This window comes from Triticum dicoccoides, chromosome 5B, assembly GCF_002162155.2.
Source record: "Triticum dicoccoides isolate Atlit2015 ecotype Zavitan chromosome 5B, WEW_v2.0, whole genome shotgun sequence".
Taxonomy (NCBI): domain Eukaryota; kingdom Viridiplantae; phylum Streptophyta; class Magnoliopsida; order Poales; family Poaceae; genus Triticum; species Triticum dicoccoides.
In genome coordinates, this window is record NC_041389.1 from 179,535,613 (window position 1) to 179,559,440 (window position 23,828).

At 46.0% G+C, this 23,828-nt stretch overlaps 1 protein-coding gene across 1 annotated transcript; it reads left to right on the forward strand.

Annotated features, from left to right (window-relative positions):
• Positions 1-5,656: 5,656 nt before the first annotated feature.
• On the forward strand, positions 5,657-12,636 carry LOC119308010 (calcium-dependent protein kinase 29-like). The gene is made up of 8 exons (XM_037584125.1): positions 5,657-6,388; positions 7,009-7,132; positions 7,215-7,358; positions 7,449-7,601; positions 7,685-7,800; positions 7,901-8,068; positions 8,403-8,624; positions 12,231-12,636. Exons 1-8 carry the CDS (start codon positions 5,834-5,836, stop codon positions 12,420-12,422), a joined length of 1,674 nt encoding a protein of 557 aa, XP_037440022.1. The 5' UTR covers positions 5,657-5,833; the 3' UTR covers positions 12,423-12,636.
• The last annotated feature ends 11,192 nt before the right edge of the window (positions 12,637-23,828 follow it).

Genomic DNA, 23,828 nt, shown 5'->3' on the forward strand with positions numbered 1-23,828 from the left:
CAAGTAGAGGCATACTAGTGACACTATGTTTGTCTATGTATTCACACATGTATCATGTTTCCGGTTAATACAATTCTAGCATGAATAATAAACATTTATCATGATATGAGAAAATAAATAATAACTTTATTATTGCCTCTAGGGCATATTTCCTTCATATACCCCCCGATACTACTCATAGATTCACCAAAATAAGCAAACAACACGCGAAAAACAGAATCTGTCAAAAACAGAACAGTCTGTAGTAATATATACCTCTCGAATACTTCTTTAACTCCAGAAATTATTAAATAAATTGGTGGACGTGAGGAATTTGTCTATTAATCTTCTGTAAAAAGAATCAACTGAAAATCACCCTTCTGTTAAAAAGTACAATTATTCTCGTGAGTGCAAAGTTTCTGTTTTTTCAGCAAGATCACATTAACTTTCACCCAAGTCTTCCCAAAGGTTCTACTAGGTACAAACACTAATTAAAACATTAAAACACATCTAACCAGAGGCTAGATGCATTATTTCTTACTAAACAGGAGAAAAAATATAGAACACAAATAAAATTGGGTTGCCTCCCAACAAGCGCTATCGTTTAACGCCCCTAGCTAGGCATAAAAACACGAATAGATCTAGGTATTTCCATCTTTGGTATGCAATCCATAAGTGGCTCTCATAATAGATTCATAAGGCGGTTTAATTTTCTTACTATGAAAGTGTTCCATGCCTTTCCTTCACGGAAATTTGAATCTAATGTTTCCTTCTTTCATATCAATAATTGCATCAATCGTTCTAAGGAAAGGTCTACCAAGAATAATAGGACATGTAGGATTGCAATCTATATCAAGAACAATGAAATCTACGGGCACATAATTCCTATTTGCAACAATAAGAACATCATTAATCCTTCCCATAGGTTTCTTAATGGTGGAATCCGCAAGATGCAAATCTAAAGAACAAGCATCAAATTCACGGAAACCTAGCATGTCACACAAAGTTTTTGGAATCATGGAAACACTAGCACCCAAATCACACAAAGCATAGCATTCATAATCTTTAATCTTAATCTTAATAGTAGGTTCCCACTCATCATAAAGTTTTCTTGGAATAAAAACTTCTAGTTCAAGTTTTTCTTCAAAAGATTGCATCATAGCATCAATAATATGTTTAGTAAAAGTTTTGTTTTGATTGTAAGCATGAGGAGAATTTAACACAGATTGCAACAAGGAAATACAATCTATTAAAGAACAATTATGATAATTAAATTCCTTGAAATCCAAAATAGTGGGTTCATTGCTACTTAAAGTCTTGACCTCCTCTATCCCACTTTTATCAATTTTTGTATCTAGATCTAAAAACTCTGAATCAATGGGACGCCTTTTAACTAAAGTTGACTCATCTCCAGTCCCATCTTTATCAAGATTCATATTGGAAAACAAAGATTTAATAGGAGTCACATCAATCACTTTTAGATCTTCACCATTATTATCATGAAAACTAGAAGAACACACTTTTACAAACCAATCTTCTTTAGCATGCATCTTAGCGGTTCTTTCTTTGCACTCATCAATGGAAATTATCATGTCCTAGAGAGACTCATTGATATCATGACTAGGTGGAATAGATCTAAGTTCCAAAGAATCAACATCAAGAGAAATTCTATCCATGTTCCTAGCCAACTCATCAATCTTAAGCAATTTTTATTCAATACAAAGCATTGAAATTCTTTTGCAAACTCATAAATTCTTTAACACTATTCTCAAAATTAGAGGCCATCTCATTAAAAGTTCCATAAGAGTTGCTGTAGGAATTACCATATTTATTAGAGGAATTACTAGGAAACAGCCTAGGATCAAAATTGCCTCTATACGCGTTGTTACCAAAACTGTTCCTACCAAAAAAATTCACATCCATAGATTCATTATTATTCTCAATTAAAGTGGACAAAGGCATATCATTAGGATCAGAAGAAACACTTTTAGCAAATAATTTCATAAGTTCATCCATCTTTCCACTCAAAACATTAATTTCTTCAATCGCATGAACTTTTTTAGTAGTGGATCTTTCGGTGTGCCATTGAGAATAATTAACCATAATATTATCTAGGAGTTTAGTAGCTTCTCCTAAAGTGATTTGCATAAAAGTGCCTCCCGCGGCCGAATCTAAAAGATTCTAGAAGCATTTTTTGTATAATCATCCACAAATTCAAACCATGTGTACGGCAATTACGTATCATTAATTTCATCCTCTCCCAAGATTGTGCAACATGCTCATGATCAAGTTGATTTAAATTCATAATATCGTTCCTAAGGGGAGATGATCTTAGCGGGAGGAAAATACTTAGAGATAAAAGCATCTTTACACTTATTCCATGAATCAATACTTTTTTTAGGCAAAGATGAGAACCAAGTTTTAGCACGATCTTTGAGCAAAAATGGAAATAGCTTCAATTTAACAGTATCATTATCCACATCTTTCTTCTTTTGTATACAAATCAACGAAATTGTTTAGATGAGATGCGACATCTTCACTAGGAAGGCCAGAAAATTGATCTTTCATAGCAAGATTCAGCAAAGCGGCATTAATTTCATAGGGTGTAACTATGCTACAGATGTCCTCATAGAGATGGAAGAACACCATAGGATTCATTACATTAACAAAGCCCATGGTACATCAAGATCGTGCCCTATCATGATCATGAGAGAGAGAGAGAGAGAGATCATACACATAGCTACTGGTACATACCCTCAGCCCCAGGGGTGAATTACTCCCTCCTTGTCATGGAAGCAGCGGGGATGATGAAGATGTCCTCCAGTGATCACATCCCCCTCCAGCAGGGTGCCAGAATGAAGCTCCGGATGAGATCACTATAGAACTAGGGCTTACGGCGGTGGAAAATCTCATGTAGGTTTCTTTCTGGAGGTTTGTCAATTTGTAGGATTTTCAGTGCTGGAATCACGCCAGGAGGAGTCACGAGGGTTCCACAAGCTCAGGTGGCTCACCCGAGGGAGGCGCCACCCAGGCTTGTGCCCCCTGGACACCTTCTGGTCCTTCTCCTAAGCTTTGTGGGTCTCTTCTTGTCCATAAGAAATGTTTGTAAATTTTTGTGGCATTTGGACTTCATTTGGTATGGATTTTTTTTGGAAAACCAAAAACATGGAAGAAAATAACAACTAGCACTTGTCACTAGGTTAATAGGTTAGTTCATGAAAATCATATTAAAGTGCACCAAAACTATATAAAATTGTTGTAAACATGGCATGAATACATCATGGATTATACATACATTAGAGACGTATCAAACACTTCTGCCGCAACAAGCCCTTTGTGACGCTCTCCAACAAATATTACTTGCCAAAGATGTTTCGTGACATCGCGCGCTACACCAACCGGTGCTCCAGCCAAGAAGCTAAGTCTCAAGCTCAATCTCATTGTCTACATATGCCACTTCCTATACCATATCACCCATGGGAAGACATTAGTATGGATTTTGTGCTTGGCTTGCATAGAACTCAAAATGACAAAGATTCAATATTTGTCGTTGCGAACCATTTCTCTAATATGGTACACTTTATTCCATGCAACAAGATGGACGGTGCTTCACATGTTGCCAATCTCCTTTGTAGGGAAATCTTGTGATTGCATCGAGTGACCAAGACAATTGTATCGGACTGCAACGTCAAGTTACTAAGCTACTTTTGCAAGACACTATGTGCTAAGCTTGAAATCAAGCTACTCTTCTCTTCAGCCTATCACCCACAAACCGACGGCAAAACGGAGGTCACCAACCGAACACTATCCACACTCCTCCACGTGTTGACCAAGAAAACATCAAGAGGTCGAAAGAATGCCTGCCATAGCCAAGTACACCAACAATCGAGCATGACACTCTACAACCGGCAAGTCCCCCTTCGATATGGTCTATGGCTGCAACCTATTGTCGCCGTTGGACATCCTCCCGCTACCAGTACAAGAGAGAGCAAACTTGGACGCGAGCATATAGGAGAAACTTACCTCAAGAAGATGCATGAAGATACAAGGCACACGATCGAACGGCAAGTACAACGCCTCGCCACCAGCTCAACACCAACAAGCACCCCATGGTATTCAACCTCGGAGATCTTGTGTGGCTACACCTACGCAACGACCACTTCCCCACCAAACTTAAGTCCAAGCTTCTAGATGCTAGCACGCTACAACGACAACACCTGCAAGGTCGATCCATGCGACAAGTACAATGTGAGCGACATCTTCAACATCAAGGACCTATCTCCTTTACATGGTGATGAGGTTATCGATCCAAGAACGGATCTTCCCCAAGGGTGGAGATGATGCGGAGCATCCTTCGGTCATCCCATGGACACCACACCGAGTCATCACACACCAAGTGGAGTCATAACAAGAGCTCGTGCACATGGTATAGAAAGTGAGGTGAACTCACTCCTTTTTTAGCTTGACACAAATATGGATGGGAATTGGCTGCTACCCCACCATGGAACTTTGTGTGTCATTAGGTGCGAGGAAGACCCCCACCAAGGAGCTAAGGAGCCTCGGCAAGAGGAAGGATGGGAAGGACGCAAGGAACACGAAGACTAGCAACTGGAAGAAGAAGATGCACCCAGGTGACCCCATGCGCACGACCCCTCCTGGACCCTGTGCGCATGACCCATCCAGAGAGTTTCTGGACATCCCATGCGCACGGGCCTCCAGGACCCAGTGCATAGGAGCCCTGCCGCTGGCTAGCCGTGCACACGGGACCCCGTGCCCACGGGGCCAACTTAGCCCATGCGCGGGCCCTCGTGCGAGTTGAACGGGGAATGCCCCTTTTGCCCCTCCTCTTGGTCCCTCACCTCGAGTCACATATATATTTTGTACCTAAGCCATTTGTTAGGGTTAGCAAAGCATATAGCATGATTTAGAGAGAGATTTGCTCATCTACCTCTCCCCTTGGAGATCAAGACCTCATAGGAGAAGATCCCCAAGTGGATATCAAGACCTCCTCCCCTAGGGTTGGATAAGACTATCATCAAGACCTTATCTCATTTGTAATTGAGAAGAACCTTTACCTTGGTGCTATTTTCCCTTGATTGTTCATGTTATTCTTGTGGATCTCATGTGCGCTATTCTAGTGGATGTGTGATTTGGGTTTGTTTGAGTGTTTACCCTTTGTGTTCTTGTAGTTCTTCCCCTTTTCCCCTCCAAGTGTGAAGAAGATCAACACTTAGGGTTTCACCCTACAACATCTGGTGCGGGGAGCGGGCCGCTAGGGACACGAGGAGATACCTGCAGAGCGCCTGCTAATAGGACGCCGGAGGTGGGGCGGAGGGGCTCGCAGATCTGGAGGAGGGGGGCTGATGTCCATCCATCTAATCTCACGGGCGCGCCCGCCGGTGGGGGAGGGGAGGCCGCGGTGGTCGGCGGTGCTGGAATGGCGTCCGTCGAGGCTATTGGTGGTCGTCGGCGCTGTAGTGGCCATGAGTGAGTGTGGGCGTGGGAGCGTAGTGTCTTTTGGGCGGTCAAATAATATATGGATGGTCCATAAAATTCTTATGCTCCTAGAATAAGTAGGGTAGATGATGACAAAGTTAAAAATAGTAAAATCATGGCTAAGAAGTCGGGAGGAAAGTGGAACTCCCCCTCTCTCAAAACCAACCACCTCCAAGGGTTATTTCCCCTCCATCTCTCTCCTCCTCTCCTTGCCTAGCTAGAGGGAGAGGAAGAGAGAGATCGGCCACAACTCATCCGTTCCATCCATCGATCGTAGCCAGGTGCACATTCCCGGCCGGAAGCCAGCACGCTCCCTTTCCTGCCCAACGACGTACCTCGTGACGCCGCGCAAGCGGTCATGGGCAACTGCTGTGTTGCCCGGCCATCTTTCAAGCGGCGTGGCGGTGGCTCTCCCAGGCAACGCGGCGGACGCCTAGGAGGCGCCAACCTCCGGTGCCTCTCCACGGTGTCCTCAGTCACTGACACCCCGCGTGCCACGGCCCAGCCGCCTGTAACCGTGCTTGGCAAGGGCCTGGCCGCGGCCGACAACACCGAGGAGCTCCTCCAGCGGTACCAGCTTGGCGAGGAGCTGGGGCGCGGCGAGTTTGGGGTGACGCGACGCTGCATGGACGCGGCAACGGGAGACAAGCTCGCATGCAAGTCGATCAGCAAGCGGAAGCTCCGGAGCAGCGTCGACATCGAGGACGTGCGGCGCGAGGTAGCCATCATGCGGTCGCTGCCCTCGCATGTAAACGTCGTGCGGCTCCGTGAGGCGTTCGAGGACGGCGACTCCGTGCACCTGGTCATGGAGGTGTGCGAGGGGGGCGAGCTCTTCGACCGCATCGTCGTGCGCGGTCACTACACCGAGCGTGCTGCCGCCGCTGTCATGCGCACTATCATGGAGGTCGTGCAGGTACGTCGTACTAGGTGTATTCTTCGTTTCTTTTGTGGCTAGTTTGTTTATTAACTGGTCTGGTTGTAAGTACATGAAACACAATGAAGACAGATTCAGATTTTTTTTAAGGCAAGATTCAAATGGTCAAGACAGATTCAGATGGTGAAGAGAATTTAACGCTGAAGCACACGGCGTTGTACACATAAGTTTAGACGGTTCCGGGTATTGCAAACATTACCCACGTAATAAATTACTCGTCCAAAAAATGAATGTATTGAGATGTATTTTAGTTGTAGATACATTCATTTTTATCTATTTTTGTGACAAGTAATTCCGAACGGAGGAAGTAGAATTTAGCATCCCAAAGTTTAAAATGCACAAATATCATTAAAAATATTTACGTGCTATGTGGTTCAAGATGTATATACTATAACGTTTATCTACATGACTAAGGACTCAACTCTGAATGTGTCGCCATCTTTCAGAATATACAATACTAACATATTTCGATATAAGATTATGCTACTTGTTGTCATGCCATGTAAAATGTAGAATCCGTTATCTCCAACAAGAAACCAAATAATCAGCACAATATGTACACACTCGATCGATGGACTGAAACACAACACTTTTTGCAGCATTGCCACCAGAACGGTGTTATGCACCGGGACCTTAAGCCTGAGAATTTCTTGTACGCCAATGCATCTGAGAGCTCCCCTCTCAAGGTTATCGACTTCGGACTCTCCGTGTGCTTCAAGCCAGGTATAAACTTCTGAGCTTCTAATACGATTTATACATATCACAAATATGGAACATGATTTTTCTAGTTATGTGCGGTCCTCAGGTGAAAGATTCAGTGAGATCGTCGGATCTCCCTATTACATGGCGCCTGAAGTCCTGAAGAGAAACTATGGACAGGAAATCGACATTTGGAGTGCAGGCGTCATATTGTATATCTTGCTATGTGGTGTCCCTCCATTCTGGGCCGGTAAGTTCGTACTCCTGGAATTGATATAGAACTCCGAAATTGTGTTCTTGCTCACAAACTGATCACGTTCAGTTTTCATCTTTTTTGTAGAAACGGACGAAGGGATTGCGCAGGCCATCATCCGATCACGCATCGACTTCGAGCGCGAGCCTTGGCCGAAGGTGTCAGACAACGCCAAGGATCTTGTTAGCAGGATGCTTGAAAACAACCCTCATGCCAGATTGACGGCTCAACAAGTTTTAGGTCAGTAGATCTTACAATTCCTTCCACTTCTCTGAGATGATCAACATGTATCTAACAATGGTTTACCAACTTCGAGAATGAAGAGCATCCATGGATACAAAATTCCACCGCTGCTCCAAACATTCCTCTTGGCGAAGCAGTAAGGTCAAGGCTAAAGCAATTCACTGTCATGAACAAGTTCAAGAAGAAGGCCTTGCTTGTGAGCTCACAAATAATCATTTTTCCTAACTATTATTTATTTTATGGGACTACGGATTTTGATGAACATATATATGCTGAATTATGTGTCTATTGGCCAGGTGGTGGCGGAATACTTGCCTGCTGAAGAGCTGGAGGCAATCACGGAACTGTTCCACATGCTGGACACTAACAAGGATGGGCACCTGACAATTGAGGAGCTCAGGAAAGGTCTACAAATGATAGGGAACAATGTCCATGATACAGATGTGGATATGCTCATGGAAGCCGTGAGATCCTGCACATTCACTTTTACCAAAATATTTCTAAAGCATCTTCGAATGCAGACATTGGGGAGCTGTTCTTTTTCTATCTTGGTGTTTCAGAATTCTGACATGTGACCCCTACCATGTCATTGAACTACTCCCTCCGTTCGGAATTACTTGTCGCAGAAATGGATGTATCTAGACGTATTTTAATTCTAGATACATCCATTTCCGAGACAAGTAATTCTGAACGGAGGGAGTATTAAACAATAACCACCAGTTGCTCCATGATTCATAGAGCCTACAATTTGGTAAACTAAACTTCAAAGATTAACTATTTTGAGTTTTTAATCTTTAGGCGGACTTAGATGGAAATGGCACCTTGGACTGCAAGGAGTTTGTCACGGTCTCCATTCACCTGAAGAAAATCCGCAGCGAGGAACACCTCCCCAAGGTGTTCAATTACTTCGACAAGAACATGAGCGGGTTCATCGAGATGGAAGAGCTCAAGGAAGCGCTATCCCCAAGAGGCGACCAGAAGGCCATCGAGGACATCATCTTCGACGTTGACATTGACAAGGTTAGCAAGCTCACTATCAAGTATCAACACCTCCAGAAACAGGAAAACGCAAAAAGACGCTTTGGGTTGCTCCGGGTCGCTCCTCAAGACGACACGGGAGGCAAAAACTCTAGCCGCAGCCACCAGCCGCCACCTCCTCTCGTGCGCTGAGCAGGAGACGCGCTGGATGCGGGGACAGATGCGGGGACGGCGTGGTTGGCGCCCACGTGCGGTGCGGCGGCAGATGCGGGGACGGCGTGGTCGGAGCTCGCAAGGAAACAGGCCGGCGGCCCTGGAGCGGCGGAGTTGCGGAGTAGTGCGCTTGGCCACGACAACTTTCTCTGGAGGCGGGCGACGGTGGTTGGGCTGCGGGATATGGGCCGCATACAACGGCGTGCGCACCGGATCTGGCATCCTTGGCGGCGCCGCCGCGCTTGGTCGGTTGTTCCCGGCGCCTCTTGCCTCCATGGCCACGTTCTTCACTGGCCTGGCGGCAAACTGAAGTGGTGGATCTGGAACGGGTCTCCCTTGTTTGCATAGACTAGCCACAATGGATTAACTTGCACTAGTAACATACCCAAGACCTAGGTTATATTACTACTCCCTCCCTCCGTTTCTAAATATTTGTCTTTTTAGAGATTTCAAATGGACTACCACATACGGATGTATATAGACATTTTTTAGAGTGTAGATTCACTCATTTTGTTCCGTATGTAGTTACTTGTTGAAATCTCTAGAAAGACAAATATTTAGAAACGGAGGGAGTACATCTATAGGGACATGGAGTTTCTACACCCAAAAACAAATGCTTCTGGTGTGAACAGTAATATAAAAAGAATTCAAAAATATTTCAAAAAATTCTGATTTTTTTGTGGCATACTTTCACAAATGTTAGTTGTGCACGCAAAATTTCATCGCAAAATCACATTGGTGAAAGGCGTGGTAAAAAAACAAAAACTGATGCTCCGAAAATGTTACTTACAAAAGCATTTTGGAGCTTTGATTTTTTTTTGGCACAACTTACACCAATATGATTTCGTGATGAAATTTTGCATGCACGACAAACATTTGCGAAAGCATGCCCCAAAAAATTCACAATTTTTTGAATTTTTTTGATTGTACTATTCACACCATGAGCATTTGCTCCTGGGTACTTTCGCATCTATAGTGGGAAGTAATATATTGTGTGGTGTCATGCAAAGCTTTATTTATTAGGTTATAGACTCATTTTTGTTTTGTATATGTGATGTTACCCATAGTATGAGCAACTAGCTATGTTACTCAATTCATTTCTCTCCTTATTAAATCATTGCCACATAAGCAAATTTCATAAGTTGGACTGTATGTTACTGCTGAAGTTACTCCCACTATAGCTAGGCTGACCCAGTCGGGCTGGCTGGGTGATGGTGTGGTTCTGTCCCGCGATCGGTTCGAACATGCCACTGTGGGGTTTGAGGGCGCCATTGGTCTTGTCGAATGGGAGGTGGATGCTGGGTTACTGCGGTGGTGACTTCATGCGGTTGGAAGAGAGACATTGTTTTATTTATTTATTTATTAGATAATGGACAACTGCGCCCATTTATCCATTCACAACTACACCCTCCGTCTAACAATGTAACATCATTTTGCAAGCTAGTACTTCATTACAGATACTGATCCTGATTAAATCAGGGAACTCACTAAACCATCAGGACCAAACATCATGCTCTGCTGATTTAGCCAGAACATGGTTGCCTCATTATAAGAATGATTGACAGAGATAAAAGTACAAGATACAAACTTTGTGGCACATTTTCTAATATCATGGACTATGGCTCTAATACCTATCAAAACGTGAACCCTTGACCTTTTTTGAATATGTCTTTGAGTTTATTCGGAAATAGCACGTGGAAGGCATCTGCCCAGAGCACTCCTATGGGCACTTTGCTTAAAGTGTCTGAGTAGCCTTGAACCAAAAATTTCATTGTTGATCAATGATAGGCAATTAGATGCTATCATGATCTTCCTTACACTATTGTTATTGGCAAGGATTAAGACTTGACGAAGTGACATGGCTTCTGCTACTATAGAAAATTGAACTCTTTCGAAGTAAACTCTAGTCGCCGCACAAACCCTTCCTTGGTGATCACGTATCACCACACCAAAGCTCGTTGTGCAGATTGGCATAAGTTCATTGCATCCATCGATCCATCCAATGGGAGATGGTGCATGCCTTGCTTGCATGGCGGTGGATGCTGCTTGGGCGCAACGATGTCGACGTGTCACGCTGGGCCCGCCCTTTTAGCTGGCTTGCCAGGTCGACAGTACATGTCCCTTTTATAAAAGGTCCTACATGGGTTGAGTAGTTCGAGGCCTTCACATGGCTGGGACATGACGTGTTGGGCCTTGCCACCCATAGGCCAGGTTTGGCTAGAAATTCAGGGCCTAGATCATAGTGTGATGGTCATGGGTTGCACTTAGAGCATCGATGACCGGACATGACAAATCCGAGTATCTACTAACCCCCTAAATGTCTGTGAACGCGCTCGCGGGCAGCCCCGGTCTGCCCCTAGTTTTTCATCATCCTAATCACTACCCCTATTTGCAAACCCTCAACCCCATACTAACCATCCAATGTTCATTTTAGCATATGCAGTACATGTTACATGAAGCAAACAAGCTAAAGACAAACAAACTACCCTAATTTACTCTTCATCGTCGGAGATGTTAGAACTACCTCATGGTCATTGGCGGCGTGACAAAGCTCTAGTGCCCTCTTCCTCATCGTCGAGGTCCGTGAAGAGCCGCTCCTGCCACAAGTCGGCCATCTGGATACACCGGCAGTTTGCCTCCACCTCTCACTCGGACTGGATCTAGTCAAGGATGGCGGTTTTGCTCAGCCCTGAACAGTAGTGCCACCTCCATGGCTTGGGTGTGTTGGAACTTCACCTCTGATTCCTCCATGCCAAAGCCCTCGAGCTCAACCTCCATTCCCGGTGTGTCATCTACCTCCTCCATGTCTTTTGGTGCATCCCCCTTTGGTACCTCCTCTTGCCCCGCCATAATTTGAGTGGCATCAGGTTGCCCTTGTCTTGAGAGCGTCGAAGGTTTTGTGCAACACATGGTCCTACAGGTGCTCTCTCTGCTGCCAGAGTCATGGTGGCTCGTCTCTGCTCCTCCCATAGCAGTTGTGGTCTCTCATCCCTTTCCACGACGTTGATGGTTGTGAGGTGGTGGTGCAGTGTTATGTGATTCCTGAAAAGTCTGTTTGGGTCTTGATCCCCCTCATCAGGATGGTCAAGCCAGATATGGCTAGTTCGATGGAGGGGCCATCAATGGTATGATTTTTGGGGGATCATGCTTTTTCAGCAGTCATTGATAATTCGGTCATGCTCGCTGGCGTATTTGTGCTTGTGTTTCACTGTTTTGTATAGCCAATTGGGCTTCGTGCACTTTGGATATGGTTTTCCCTGGCTATTCCCTTATTAGCAAGAGAATTATATTCTTCTAAATGAATAGTCATAACACTTGTCGGTTTACCCCCCCCCCCACTCAAAAAAAACATCATGTGAATCATCAGAAACCATAATGGCTAGGCAACTAGTTCAACAAGTATATCAGCTAACTCAACCCCCATGTGTACTACAGGATGGCAAGATAAGCTATGAGGAGTTCGAGTTGATGATGAAAGCTGGAGTGGACTGGAGGAACGCATCACGACAGTACTCAAGAGCAGTTTTCAATACCCTCAGCCGCAAGATGTTCAAGGACGTGTCCCTAAAGCTTGATCCTAGCGGCCCGCTAGGTGGTGCTGGGAAAGAACAACAGGACATTATCTAAGAAAAGTGTGACTCCACTTGCATGCTCGTTTGTAACACACACACACAGAGAGAGAGGGAGAGAGAGAGAAAGAGAAAGAGAGAGAGAGAGAGAGTAATAAGTGTATCTCTTTTCCTTGATCATGTAGAGGTCACAACATTTTTTGACGCAAAGCGACCATGGAGGTCATTAACCCTGATTATCTCAAATGCGGGTGTCAAACAATTGTCAGAAATACTTGCATTGTACATGGCTCCACGAGACCATGTCATCTGTTTTACTACTAGATGACCCGTTGCGCCCATGGCACAAAAAGCGAAAGCGAGCCGAGTATTCAAACCATGCATATGATATTGATTCAGAATCAACTTAATAGATACTTATATTCCATTACATGGTAGCTTGATAGCTTAAAAGCTTAACAGAAAGTATTGAGATCACTGAGAATAGCAAACATTGGCTTTATAATTATAAAGCAAGCTATATTAGTATAGTGCATTGCCTCAATATTGTATCTGCTGCCAATAGGAAAGACTTAGGAGGTAGAGCCACTACATGTCCCATCTATTAAACATGATTTCATCGTCCAAGCAGCTTTATTCGCATGTTTGGTGGGTTATTGCGAGTGAAAGCAAAAATGACTTCCATATCACTGAACTCATCATTTAGATGCCAGTGATATAATTGTTTATTTTCTGTAAAATGTCTTCTAATTGCAAAGTCGTACTTCGCAATACAGAAGCTTCAACCAGCTGGGGTCTACTACATGGAAAACAGAGAAACTACTCCATTACATGACAACCACGAAGGAAATAAATCTTTGATGTGAGCAAATCACTAAAGAGAAAAGCTTGTGGCCACAAGCAACCTGTCACTGATATGTCTCCGTCGTATCTACTTTTTCAAACACTTTTTCTCTGGTTTTGGACTCTAATTTGCATGACCAGGGCTGGCGCTATTTTTAGTAGAATTGCTATGGTGTTGTTTTTGTGCAGAAATCAAATTTCTCAGATTGACCTGGAAATTTACGGAGAATTTTTATGGAATATACAAAAATACTGGTGAAAAAATATATCAAAGGGAGGTACCCAGGAGCCACAAGCTCAGGGGGCATGCCCACCCCCTAGGGTGCGCCCTACGATCTTGTGGGCTTGCTGGACCTCCGGCAACCCTAACTCCAACTCCATATATCACTGGTACCGTTACGTGCTATACAAATTGATGTAGGGTAGTGTCGTGGTTCTAAGTCTGACAATAAGCATAGGGGGTACGAATGAGGAGGCAAAGTCCTAGCTACGGTGAGATTGTACGCAAGTGTTTAGGAGTTCAGGCCCCTCTCGGAGGAGGTAAAAGCCCTACGTCTCGGTGCCCTGAGGCGGTCGACTGGATTATGAGAGTGTGTGTTACAAGGGGTGCGAACCCTTGTGCGAGAGGAGGGGGTGGCTTATATAGAGTGCGCCAGGACCCCAACCATCCCCCGTTACCAAGAGTTCAATGTACATAAAGATGGGGCGTTACTGATAACGCCAGCCATAAAGTGCTTTTAATGATCTTAAAGACTACAGAGTGAACGCCTGACTGTTGCTATTCTGGTCGACTCCTGGTCTTCGATAGGTCGAGTGATTTCCTGTATGGTCGAATTAAAAAACAGTATAACAGAGCTAGTTAGGAGCCTCCACAGCGATTTGATGCTCTGAACCGTCGAATCACTCTCATCTACGCACAAGATTTCCTCGACCGTTTTCCGGGCTGCTGCTCCGGAGAACGAGTTACACTAATTGTGGCTAATCGGGCCATTAGGTTCAAGGCCCACGAGCCTCTCGCAAGTCAGGTCGCCAAACCTATCCTCGAGCTGCTCCCCTTTTCCTGGGCGCTGCGCCGCCGCCAGCGAGGTTCCTGCGTCCGCAGGCCCCCACGGTGGTCTCTTCTTCCCCATGTCGTGCCCTCCAGCGTTGTATCTGCGGGCCTGAGCACGCGCAACAAGCAACCAATGAGCGGCTGGAGGATCAGGCCACACATGTTAGCTGGGCGACGAAGCCGACGTGAATGCATATGCTCATTAGTCCTCACGGCACAAACAGTCCCAAGACCAGGTGAGCTATTCTCTTTTCTGATTTTATTTTCTCCATGCTCACTCTGTTCTTATGGTCGAGTTGTTTGGTACAGGTTCTGATTCTGATAGAATTTTCAGTTCACGCCTTCCTACTCATGGAGGACATTTGTGTCAATAGGTAAAGTGGCAGTAATGATGCCCTAAAGTATTAAGCCAAACAATTGATGTAGCAATGCTGCTCGTGTTGCAGAAGGAGATAAATATGGGCGCTTCTCATAAATGTGTGTAAAGAGAGATCATACCTGAATCTCTGAGTATAGTGGCCGAGCGAGGCAGTTTGAAAAATACGAATCTTTGTAGGCGTTGTTGCATTGCATGTTACCCAAGAGATTTGTAAGTATGCAAATCAGCTCCTTAGATTATGTTATCCTACTCATATATAGCTACTTAGCATAGCATGTCTTTTTACAGGCATATCAACTGCAGACGATGCCCAAAAGGAAGTTCAGGTAACTAGCATATACAAGAGCATCCTGAAAACTAATTTGTGGCGGCACTTGCTGCAGATGTGTTAAATAGTTTTTTTTGGTCAGATTGTTGTTTTCAGACTTGTTCATAGTTATATTTATATACAATAATTAACTTTTTAAGTTATTTTTTGAAATAAAAATTATGTCGAAAGATTGAAATGCTTGTAAGAATACTGATTTTGAATACCGTTTGTGCCCTGCTGCAGCATAACCATTTTACGTCAGAAGGTTTGTGGGCAGCATAACCATTTTACGTCAGAAGATAGCTAATTCTATTGAGATATTCCACTGAAGAACTCTTGGAGAATTCAATTATGTGCGAGAGCAGACAAGACAATGATAAAATGTTCTACTCCCTCCGTTCCATAATGTAGTGCCTATAGATTTTTTTATAAAGTCAAACTTTACAAACTTTGACCAAGTTTATAGAAAAAACTATTTATATATACAATGTCAAATATATAAAATATGAAAATACATCTTATGATGAATCTAATAATATATGTTTGGCATTCTAAATGTAAATGTTTTTCTTCATAAACTTAGTCAAAGTTTGTAATGTTTGACTTCTCCAAAAATCTATAGGCACTACATTATGGAACGGAGGGAGTACATTTTTGTTATATCTATTTCTTGACCATTCTGATGATTTTGATATAGGAAAAACGTGAACAGATGATTTATATGATTAGTCGATAAGTTCTAATTAATGTTTGATAATTATTATGCCCCAACCCCTATATCGAAAGATTGTAGTGTGGGTCATTTAAATTTTTATCAAATGTTTCTTTAATTTCAGTATTTTTTTCTTAAGAATGAACGGGCGCAGCAATGCGCGCCTTCATGGTCTAGTGATATTTAAGACGGGGGGGTACCCGAGTGAGGTGTCTGGTCGAGTGGATTGCACTCGACGTCTTCAATTGGTACTCCATGTTGTGTCTTGGATGTCCTTGCTTCTAGGGTAGTGACCTTGGGTAGGGCGTATAGGTCAGGCCTATGACCCTACACCAGGTCTATATCATCATCATTAGCCCCCGAATGGATTGAGGTCCGAGTGAAAAGAATGTTGAAGTTGATCTTGCCTCGACTCTTGTGCTTCACAAGTACTCATGTTGAACGGGAGGCCCATGTTGGCACTTCGGCTTCGTTTCAGTCGCCTTGATCGATTCAGAAGTTGTTGAGTAGATTTATACCGTCACTCGTCGAGTGTTATTTTTGACGCGAAATCTTTGGCGCGATTGGTTACGGCATATCCCGGATATCACGGGATTCGAAATTTCGAGGAAGCGCGCGAGGCGGAGCGTGCCATAGTAAGCGGGATGGATAGACATGAGCGCCTCGATCTCTGCACAACCTTTTTCGCCATGTACCTAGCGCACGACTGTTGCGGGATTTGACAGGATTATTTGGGCCCATGCGTCAGCCACTCGGAGGTGGGTCCATAAAAGGCGACGGGGCCGAGGCGTCTGCACTGTGCGCGTCCATTCTCCTTCTTTCTCATCTGCTTCTCCACCGCATCTTTCTCCTCCGCTCTCGATGCCGCCACCCCGCCACCATGGTGAAGGTCAAGACGGTAGCACTGGAACATGCGAAGAAGGCAACGGGGGCGGCGAAAGGCAAGAAGACAAATCGGGGGTCGTCATCGCGGTCGACGTTGCCACCTGGTTGGATCCAGGGCGATTGGATCCGATCTTTGCTCTGGCCGGAAGATTTGGAGGAGCTCGCTGAGTCCGGACTGATCGCCAACGAGGCTGCGAGGCTACCGGAGGGGGAGACAGAACCTCAGCCACGACCGGGTGAGTGCGTTCTGCTCGCCACCCATGTCGACCGCGGTTTCTCCCTTCCCCCGCACCCTTTTTTCCAGGGTTTCTTGAACCTTTTCAGAGCCCAACTCCATCACTTCTCTCCCAACACCATTACGTACCTTGCTGCGTTTGTGTCCATCTGCGAAAACTTCCTGGGTTGTCGACCACACTGGGTCTTTTCAAACACATCTTCACAATCCGCTCCCAGTCGGTGAAGAAAGCGAATTCGAGTGACGAGAGAACACATGTTATCCAAATGTGTGGGGGTTTGGGTATCCAGAAGAGGAAAAGGAGTTCTTTCCCTTCCATGACACTTCCTGAGTCGGTCAGGGGCTGGCAGTCGACCTGGTTCTACTGCCAGGACATTGCGACTCCAGGCCAGTCGACTGGACTTCCCCTTTTTCTTTAGATCGCGCCCAACAACCTTCTTCACTGAAAGCGACCGCTGCGGAGAGGGTGGAAACGAACATGTTGGTCGAGAGAGTGGTCTAGTTGATCAATCAGGGTGTCACCAGCATAGACTTGTTGGAGGTGTTTCTCAGTCGACGCATCCAGCCGCTCCAGGCTCATGATCACTCGATGTGGATGTACTCTGGAGCCAATGACACCGCTCGGGTTCATCCAGAGGAGGTTTCAGCCAACACATGGCCCTGTGGCTAAAGGGTATTACAGGAAACAAGGACAACCCCAGGGGAGCCAGGAGAGTCGACCCATTCAGCGACAGCAACCAGCCAGATAAGGTTTGGTATCTGCTACCGACTGTATTTCGATATGTTTTGCGACTGTCTTTGAATTCAACTGATATTTACTTGACTTCTTGTCTTGTAGGTTTACACTGAGATGTACTCGATGCCCAATGGTGAACAAGCTCTGGAGCGAGATCAAGAGGGAGAGGACAACATGGAGGAAAGCGGCGATTGGCAATCTCCAGAAGACGACGAGGAGGAGGAAAGTGATGAGTCGGACGACGACGAGATAATCGACTCACCACCTCGCACGGAGCATCGATCCAAGCTACTCCATGATCCAGCAGGCGGGCATGGCAAGACCGTGGCTCCAAGCACTCAAGCACAGAAGCGCACTCGGACTTCGACTCCAGAGCCGATGGAGAAGGTCGCCAAGCAGCCCAATGTCGTCCCCTCAAAGGCTTAGAAGACTTTGCCCAAGATCAAGATGGACGTCCCTGTTGCCTATGGGTGAGTGTCCTTTGTTTCTGCTTTTTCTTCTACCGACTGATACTTCTGTTCTGACCGAATGGATTATAAACTTTTCCAGCCCAGCCTCAGCTGCGACTGATATGGACGTTGACAAGGCCCCAGGTGACGAGGAAACTGATGACACGGCCACCTCCAAAGCTAGTATGCTCCATTCGACTTGGATTTATTCTGCCGATTGAATTGTTGGCCGATTAAACTTTTGAGGTTGCTTTTTGTTGCAGCTCCACGGGACATTATTGAGCTTCCGGACGATGAAGAAGAAGTGCCTCTGAGAGAGAGGAGGAGGAGGGGCAGGGCATCAAGCGGGAAAGCGCCCGAGGGTCAGGTCCCTCAGTCGACACCGGTGCTTGAGACAGTGGTCCAGCGGCCCGGAGATCCGGCTCGGACCAATGTTACCTTTGCCAATCCACTGTCGACTGACCGTCCATCAGGATTGACTGCTCAGACATCTGCCGCTCTAGTACAGTTCCATGCATCTGACCCTGTGGCTGGTCCGACTAAATTGCCCTCATCGCTCTTCACCGCATACCAGACTCCAGATGACTCACCGAGTGCCGCCAGGGAGGCCCTTCTCCAGGTAAATCTCGTGATGGAGCAGATGAAGGTGGTGCATGAGGCCAGTCAGATAGCTTATGATGCCAACACCGCTCTGCAAACCAACGTCAAGGTTAGTTGATTCCCGAATGGTCTCTTGAATAATGATAGTTGCCACTATTGCTTCGCTGTCCATATGGTGCTCTTCGATGAGCATTTTGGAACCTATTATGTGCATCTATCATGGGTCTGTGTTTCACATCCAATCACCCACTGGGGTGTTTCTGTCTTAGAGCTATATAGTTCTTCCACTTGAGTCGACTAGGCTGAGTTGAGTGTTTTCCCGAACCAGTGGGGGCACGCAGAGTGCACCCACTGGGTGTAGTCCTCGAGAAGACCGCGGTCGACTGTTAGTAGTCGGCAGGGGTCTTTTTTTTTACTCATGCTGGGCAGACCATGCCGAGTGTAAAACCGAACCAGTGGGGGCACGCTAAGTGCACCCACTGGGTGTAGTCCCCGATACTACTATTGAATGTTAGATTCAACGGTAGTCTTAGAGCAACTTTCACTGTGATTGACTTTCGTTTCTGTCGACTGACATATCTTATTTGCTGACTGCAGAGGTCTTGTGATCTTGGGGCTCAACTTTCTGAACTGAATAAGAAGCAAATCAGCCTCAACCTTGATCTGGATCTGGCCAAGAAGAACCTCAAGAATGCTCAGGATGAAGTAGCTATCATGGGAGGTAACCAATCGTTGACTGTCCACCTTGTGACTCGCTCTTCCCCATTTTTTAGTCTCTTTGAACCGAGTGATTTCACTCATACAAATGTGTGTAGTGAAAACTGTCAACTTCAAGCTGGTCTGAAGAATGTTATTTCTTTAGAGAAAATGAAGCAGGCTTTGGAGAAGAAGGATCAGGATCTTGCTGCGGCCCAGAAGGAGGCGCGAGAGAAAACAACACTTGCAGACAAGAAGCTGGCTTCAGTCGGCAAGTTGGAAGAGGAGAACTCCAAGTAGAAGACCGCCGTCTCTGAAGCCAATCGGGAGGTTAAGCAGCTGAAGAAGGACAAGGACAGCTTGACCGACGAAGTTGGAAGCCTCAAGGCCAAGAAGGGCAAATTAGAGTCTTATCTGGGGCAGCTTGCTGCGAAGTTGGTCTTGAAGCTTGAAGGTATTCTTGTTGGACTGATTTGTCGACATTGACTAACATGCCATGTCAAACTGTCAACTCACTGTGTTTTCCAACTGTGCAGAACTTTGTCAAGACTTTGAAGCAGAAACCGGGCAGGTCGAGACGGGTCTCGACCCCATAAATTGTCCTGTCAAAGATGATGTTGCAATGAATGTGCTGCGGTTGGAGTCACGCATGGACAGTGCTGTTGATTATCTTGCCCGACTGAACGCGGCGATGATGCAGTTTGATGCTAAACTCTGGCCTCAGGCGGAACTATCACAGGATCTTGAGTCTCTGATGACTCGACTGAATCAAATACGTGACTGAGTCCAAGAATGGAAGAAATCATCTGCTCGCTGCGGCGCTAACTTCGCCATGTCATTGGTCCGAGTGCACTACAAGGATGTCAGAGAAGACAAGCTGGTCGAACTCAAGGTTTTGAACACCAAAAAGCACAGTTTCCAGTCCTTCATGGACACTTTCCTTGACGCTGCCAGTCGCATCACAGACAACATTGACCTTGACAGTTTCTGCGATCCAGCAAGTCCTTCTCCTGACGAGTGAACAAAACATTATGCCCCACTTTTATTTGCCTTGGAATGCCGAGTGATTATGTAACCGTTAAACTCTTTCAGGCTTGATGTCTGAGTACTTCTGCCTGCCGCGGTCCTGAACTTTTGCGGGATTTATCTGAACTTGAATTTCCTTGAATATCATTGTTTTTGTTCTGGTTTGGAACTGTTTCTGACTGTCTTTCGATTCCGAGTGAACTTGATTTTCTCACCTTTTGTCGAGTGAAGTGTACATTGTACTTGTGACATAGCTCAGACGTGGTGCTCAATCGACACCTTGTCGTCCTTGTGGATTGGGATGGTACATTGTACATGGGATACAGCTCAGACGTGGTGTTTAATCGACACCTCATCGTCCTTGCGGATCGGGATGGTACATTGTACTTGTGACGTAGCTCAGACGTGGTGTTCAGTCGACACCTCGTCGTCCTTGCGGATAGAGATGGAGCACACGTTGTATTTGTGGCATAGCTCAGACGATATTTGTGACCTAGGCGAGTACGGGGTCATAGCTAAGCCCCTGAGTGGGAGGATTGCTCTCCACTCGTAATGTTTTTAACTTCGGCGATTTCGGGGTCACAGCTAAGCCTCCGAGTGGGAGGGTTGCTCTCCACTCGGAATGTTTTTTAACTTAGGCGAGTACGGGGTCGCAGCTAAGCCACCGAGTGGGAGGATTGATCTCCACTCGGAATGTTTTTAACTTAGGTGAGTACGGGGTCGCAGCTAAGCCCCCGAGTGGGAGGATTGCTCTCCACTCGGAATGTTTTTTAACTTAGGCGATTTCGGGGTCGCAGCTAAGCCTCCGAGTGGGAGGATTGCTCTCCACCCGTAATGTTTTTTAACTTAGGCGATTTCGGGGTCGTAGCTAAGCCTCCGAGTGGGAGGATTGCTCTGCACTCGAAATGTTTTTTAACTTAGGCGAGTACGGGGTCGTAGCTAAGCCCCCGAGTGGGAGGATTGCTCTCCACTCGGAATGTTTTTAACTTAGGCGAGTACGGGGTTGCAGCTAAGCCCCCGAGTGAGAGGATTGCTCTTCACTCGGAACGTTTTTTAACTTAGGCGATTTCGGGGTCGCAACTAAGCCTCCGAGTTGGAGGATTGCTCTCCACTCGGGATGTTTTTAACTTAGGCGAATCAGGTCGCGGCTAAGCCACCCACTAGGGGATTTGGACACAAGTGATTACGAGGAACCAGTCATTAAGATACTGCAAAAATCTTGTCTTTGTAAAACAAACTGAAGTGCTTTTATTACAACTTGTCAGGTCGAGTGATTTTAGGTATATAAAGGACGAAGCAAGTCTGCGTTCCATGCGCATGGCTCGTCCATTTTCTTGGCTACGTTGTAGATGTGGTATGCTCCATTGTGAAGCACCTTGGTGATGATGAAGGGACCTTCCCAGGCCGGAGCGAGCTTGTGAGGTCGTTTCTGAACCACTCGGAGCACAAGGTCTCCTTCCTGAAATGCTCGACCTCTGACATTGCGAGCGTGGAATCGACACAGATCTTGCTGATAGATGGTCGACCGAACCAAAGCCATCTCGCGCTCATTCTCCAGGAGATCAACTGCGTCTTCGCGTACTTGCTCAGCTTCAGCTTCTGAGAACAGTTCCACTCGGGGAGCAATGTGCAGCAAGTCACTCGGAAGCACAGCCTCAGCACCATACACCAGGAAGAAAGGGGTTCGATCAGTCGACCGGTTGGGCGTTGTTCTCAACCCCCATAGGACCGACGACAATTCAGTCATCCAAGCTCCAGTAGCATGCTTAAGGTCGCGCATCAGTCGAGGCTTTAACCCTTGAAGGATCAAACCATTCGCCCTTTCTGCCCGTCCATTCGACTGCGGGTGTGCGACGGGTGCATAGTTGACCCGAGTGCCTTGGGATGCACAGAATGCCTTGAACTCATCAGAATCAAAGTTGGAGCCGTTATATGTGATAATGCTGTGAGGAACTCCATATCTGAATATCAACTCCTTGATGAAACTGACGGCAGTGCCTGCTCCAAGGTTTTTGATGGGCTTGGCTTCGATCCACTTGGTGAACTTGTCGACTGCTACGAGTAGATGGGTGAAACCACTCGCGCCGGTCTTTAAGGACCCAACCATGTCCAATCCCCAGACTGCAAACGGCCAGACGAGTGGAATAGTCTTTAGGGCAGATGCAGCCTTGTGGGACATGTTGGAGTAGAACTGGCAACCTACGCGCTTGTCAACTATATCTTTCGCCATCTCATTTGCTCGAGGCCAATAGAATCCCGCTCGGTATGCTATGATGGTCCGAGAGGACGCATGGTGACCACAGGTCCCCGAGTGGATATCGTTTAGGATCATTCGGCCTTCTTCCGGGGTGATGTAGCGCTGAGCCACTGGTGTGACACTTTCTCTGTAAAGCTGCCCTTTCATCATGGTGAAAGCTTTCAATCTACGGACTATCTGGCGAGCCTCATCTTCATCCTCTGGGAGTTCTGTTCTGAGAATGTACGCGATGTACGGTACTGTCCAATCGGGCGTGACCACCAAGACTTCCATCATCAGGTCGACCATGGCTGGAACCTTGATCTCGGCCGGGTTGGTTGAACTTATCGGTTGCGGGGGCTCTTCCTTGAAGAGATCTTCTTGTACTGATGGGGTATGGAGATGCTCCAAGAATACATTGCTGGGGATAGGCTTCCGAGTGGAACCTATCTTCGCCAGATCATCAGCAGCTTAATTCTTAATTCGTGGTATGTGGTGGAGCTCTAACCCCTCAAACTTCTTCTCTAGCTTTCTCACTGCATTGCAATAACCTGTCATTGCGGGACTCCCGATGTCCCATTCTTTCATTACTTGGTTAACCACTAAGTCTGAGTCGCCATAAACCATCAAGCGCCGGACGCCTAGTGAAATGGCCACACGCAACCCATACAATAGTGCCTCATACTCAGCTTCATTGTTCGAAGAATCAAAGTGAATCTGGAGGACATAGCTGAGCTTGTCTCCTCGTGGGGACACTAAGACCACTCCTGCACCAGGGCCATTTAACATCTTGGATCCATCAAAGAACATTGTTGTGGATTTGTCACGACAGATGTCCTTATGAAAGGACTTAGTCGTGGAGCCATCGCGCGGGTTAACTTGAAGGGGTTAAAGCGGACACAAAGACACGAGGGTTTATACTAGTTCGGCCCCTTCGATGAAGGTAAAAGCCTACGTCTAGTTGTGATGGAATTGATGTGGTCTCGATGACTAGGGAGCAAACAAGCTTCACCTAGGCCTCGAGTTGTTGTTGTCTGTCCTTGAACCGCTGCCGGATCGTCCCCTTATATACACAGGTGACGCCCGTCGGTTCATAGAATCCCACACCGGTTCATATTCATATCTCGGTTGGTCTCTCTCTATTCCTACCTTACAATACAAGTTTACATCTCAAGCCGGTTTATGGCTACAGGTTCTAAACCGACTACAAGCCTTGGGCCTTCATCTGCTTAATCACCTATGTACTACTAATGAAGTTAACCCAGCCCAGGTAGGCCGGTTCACGCCTAGTAGTAATATCCCCAAC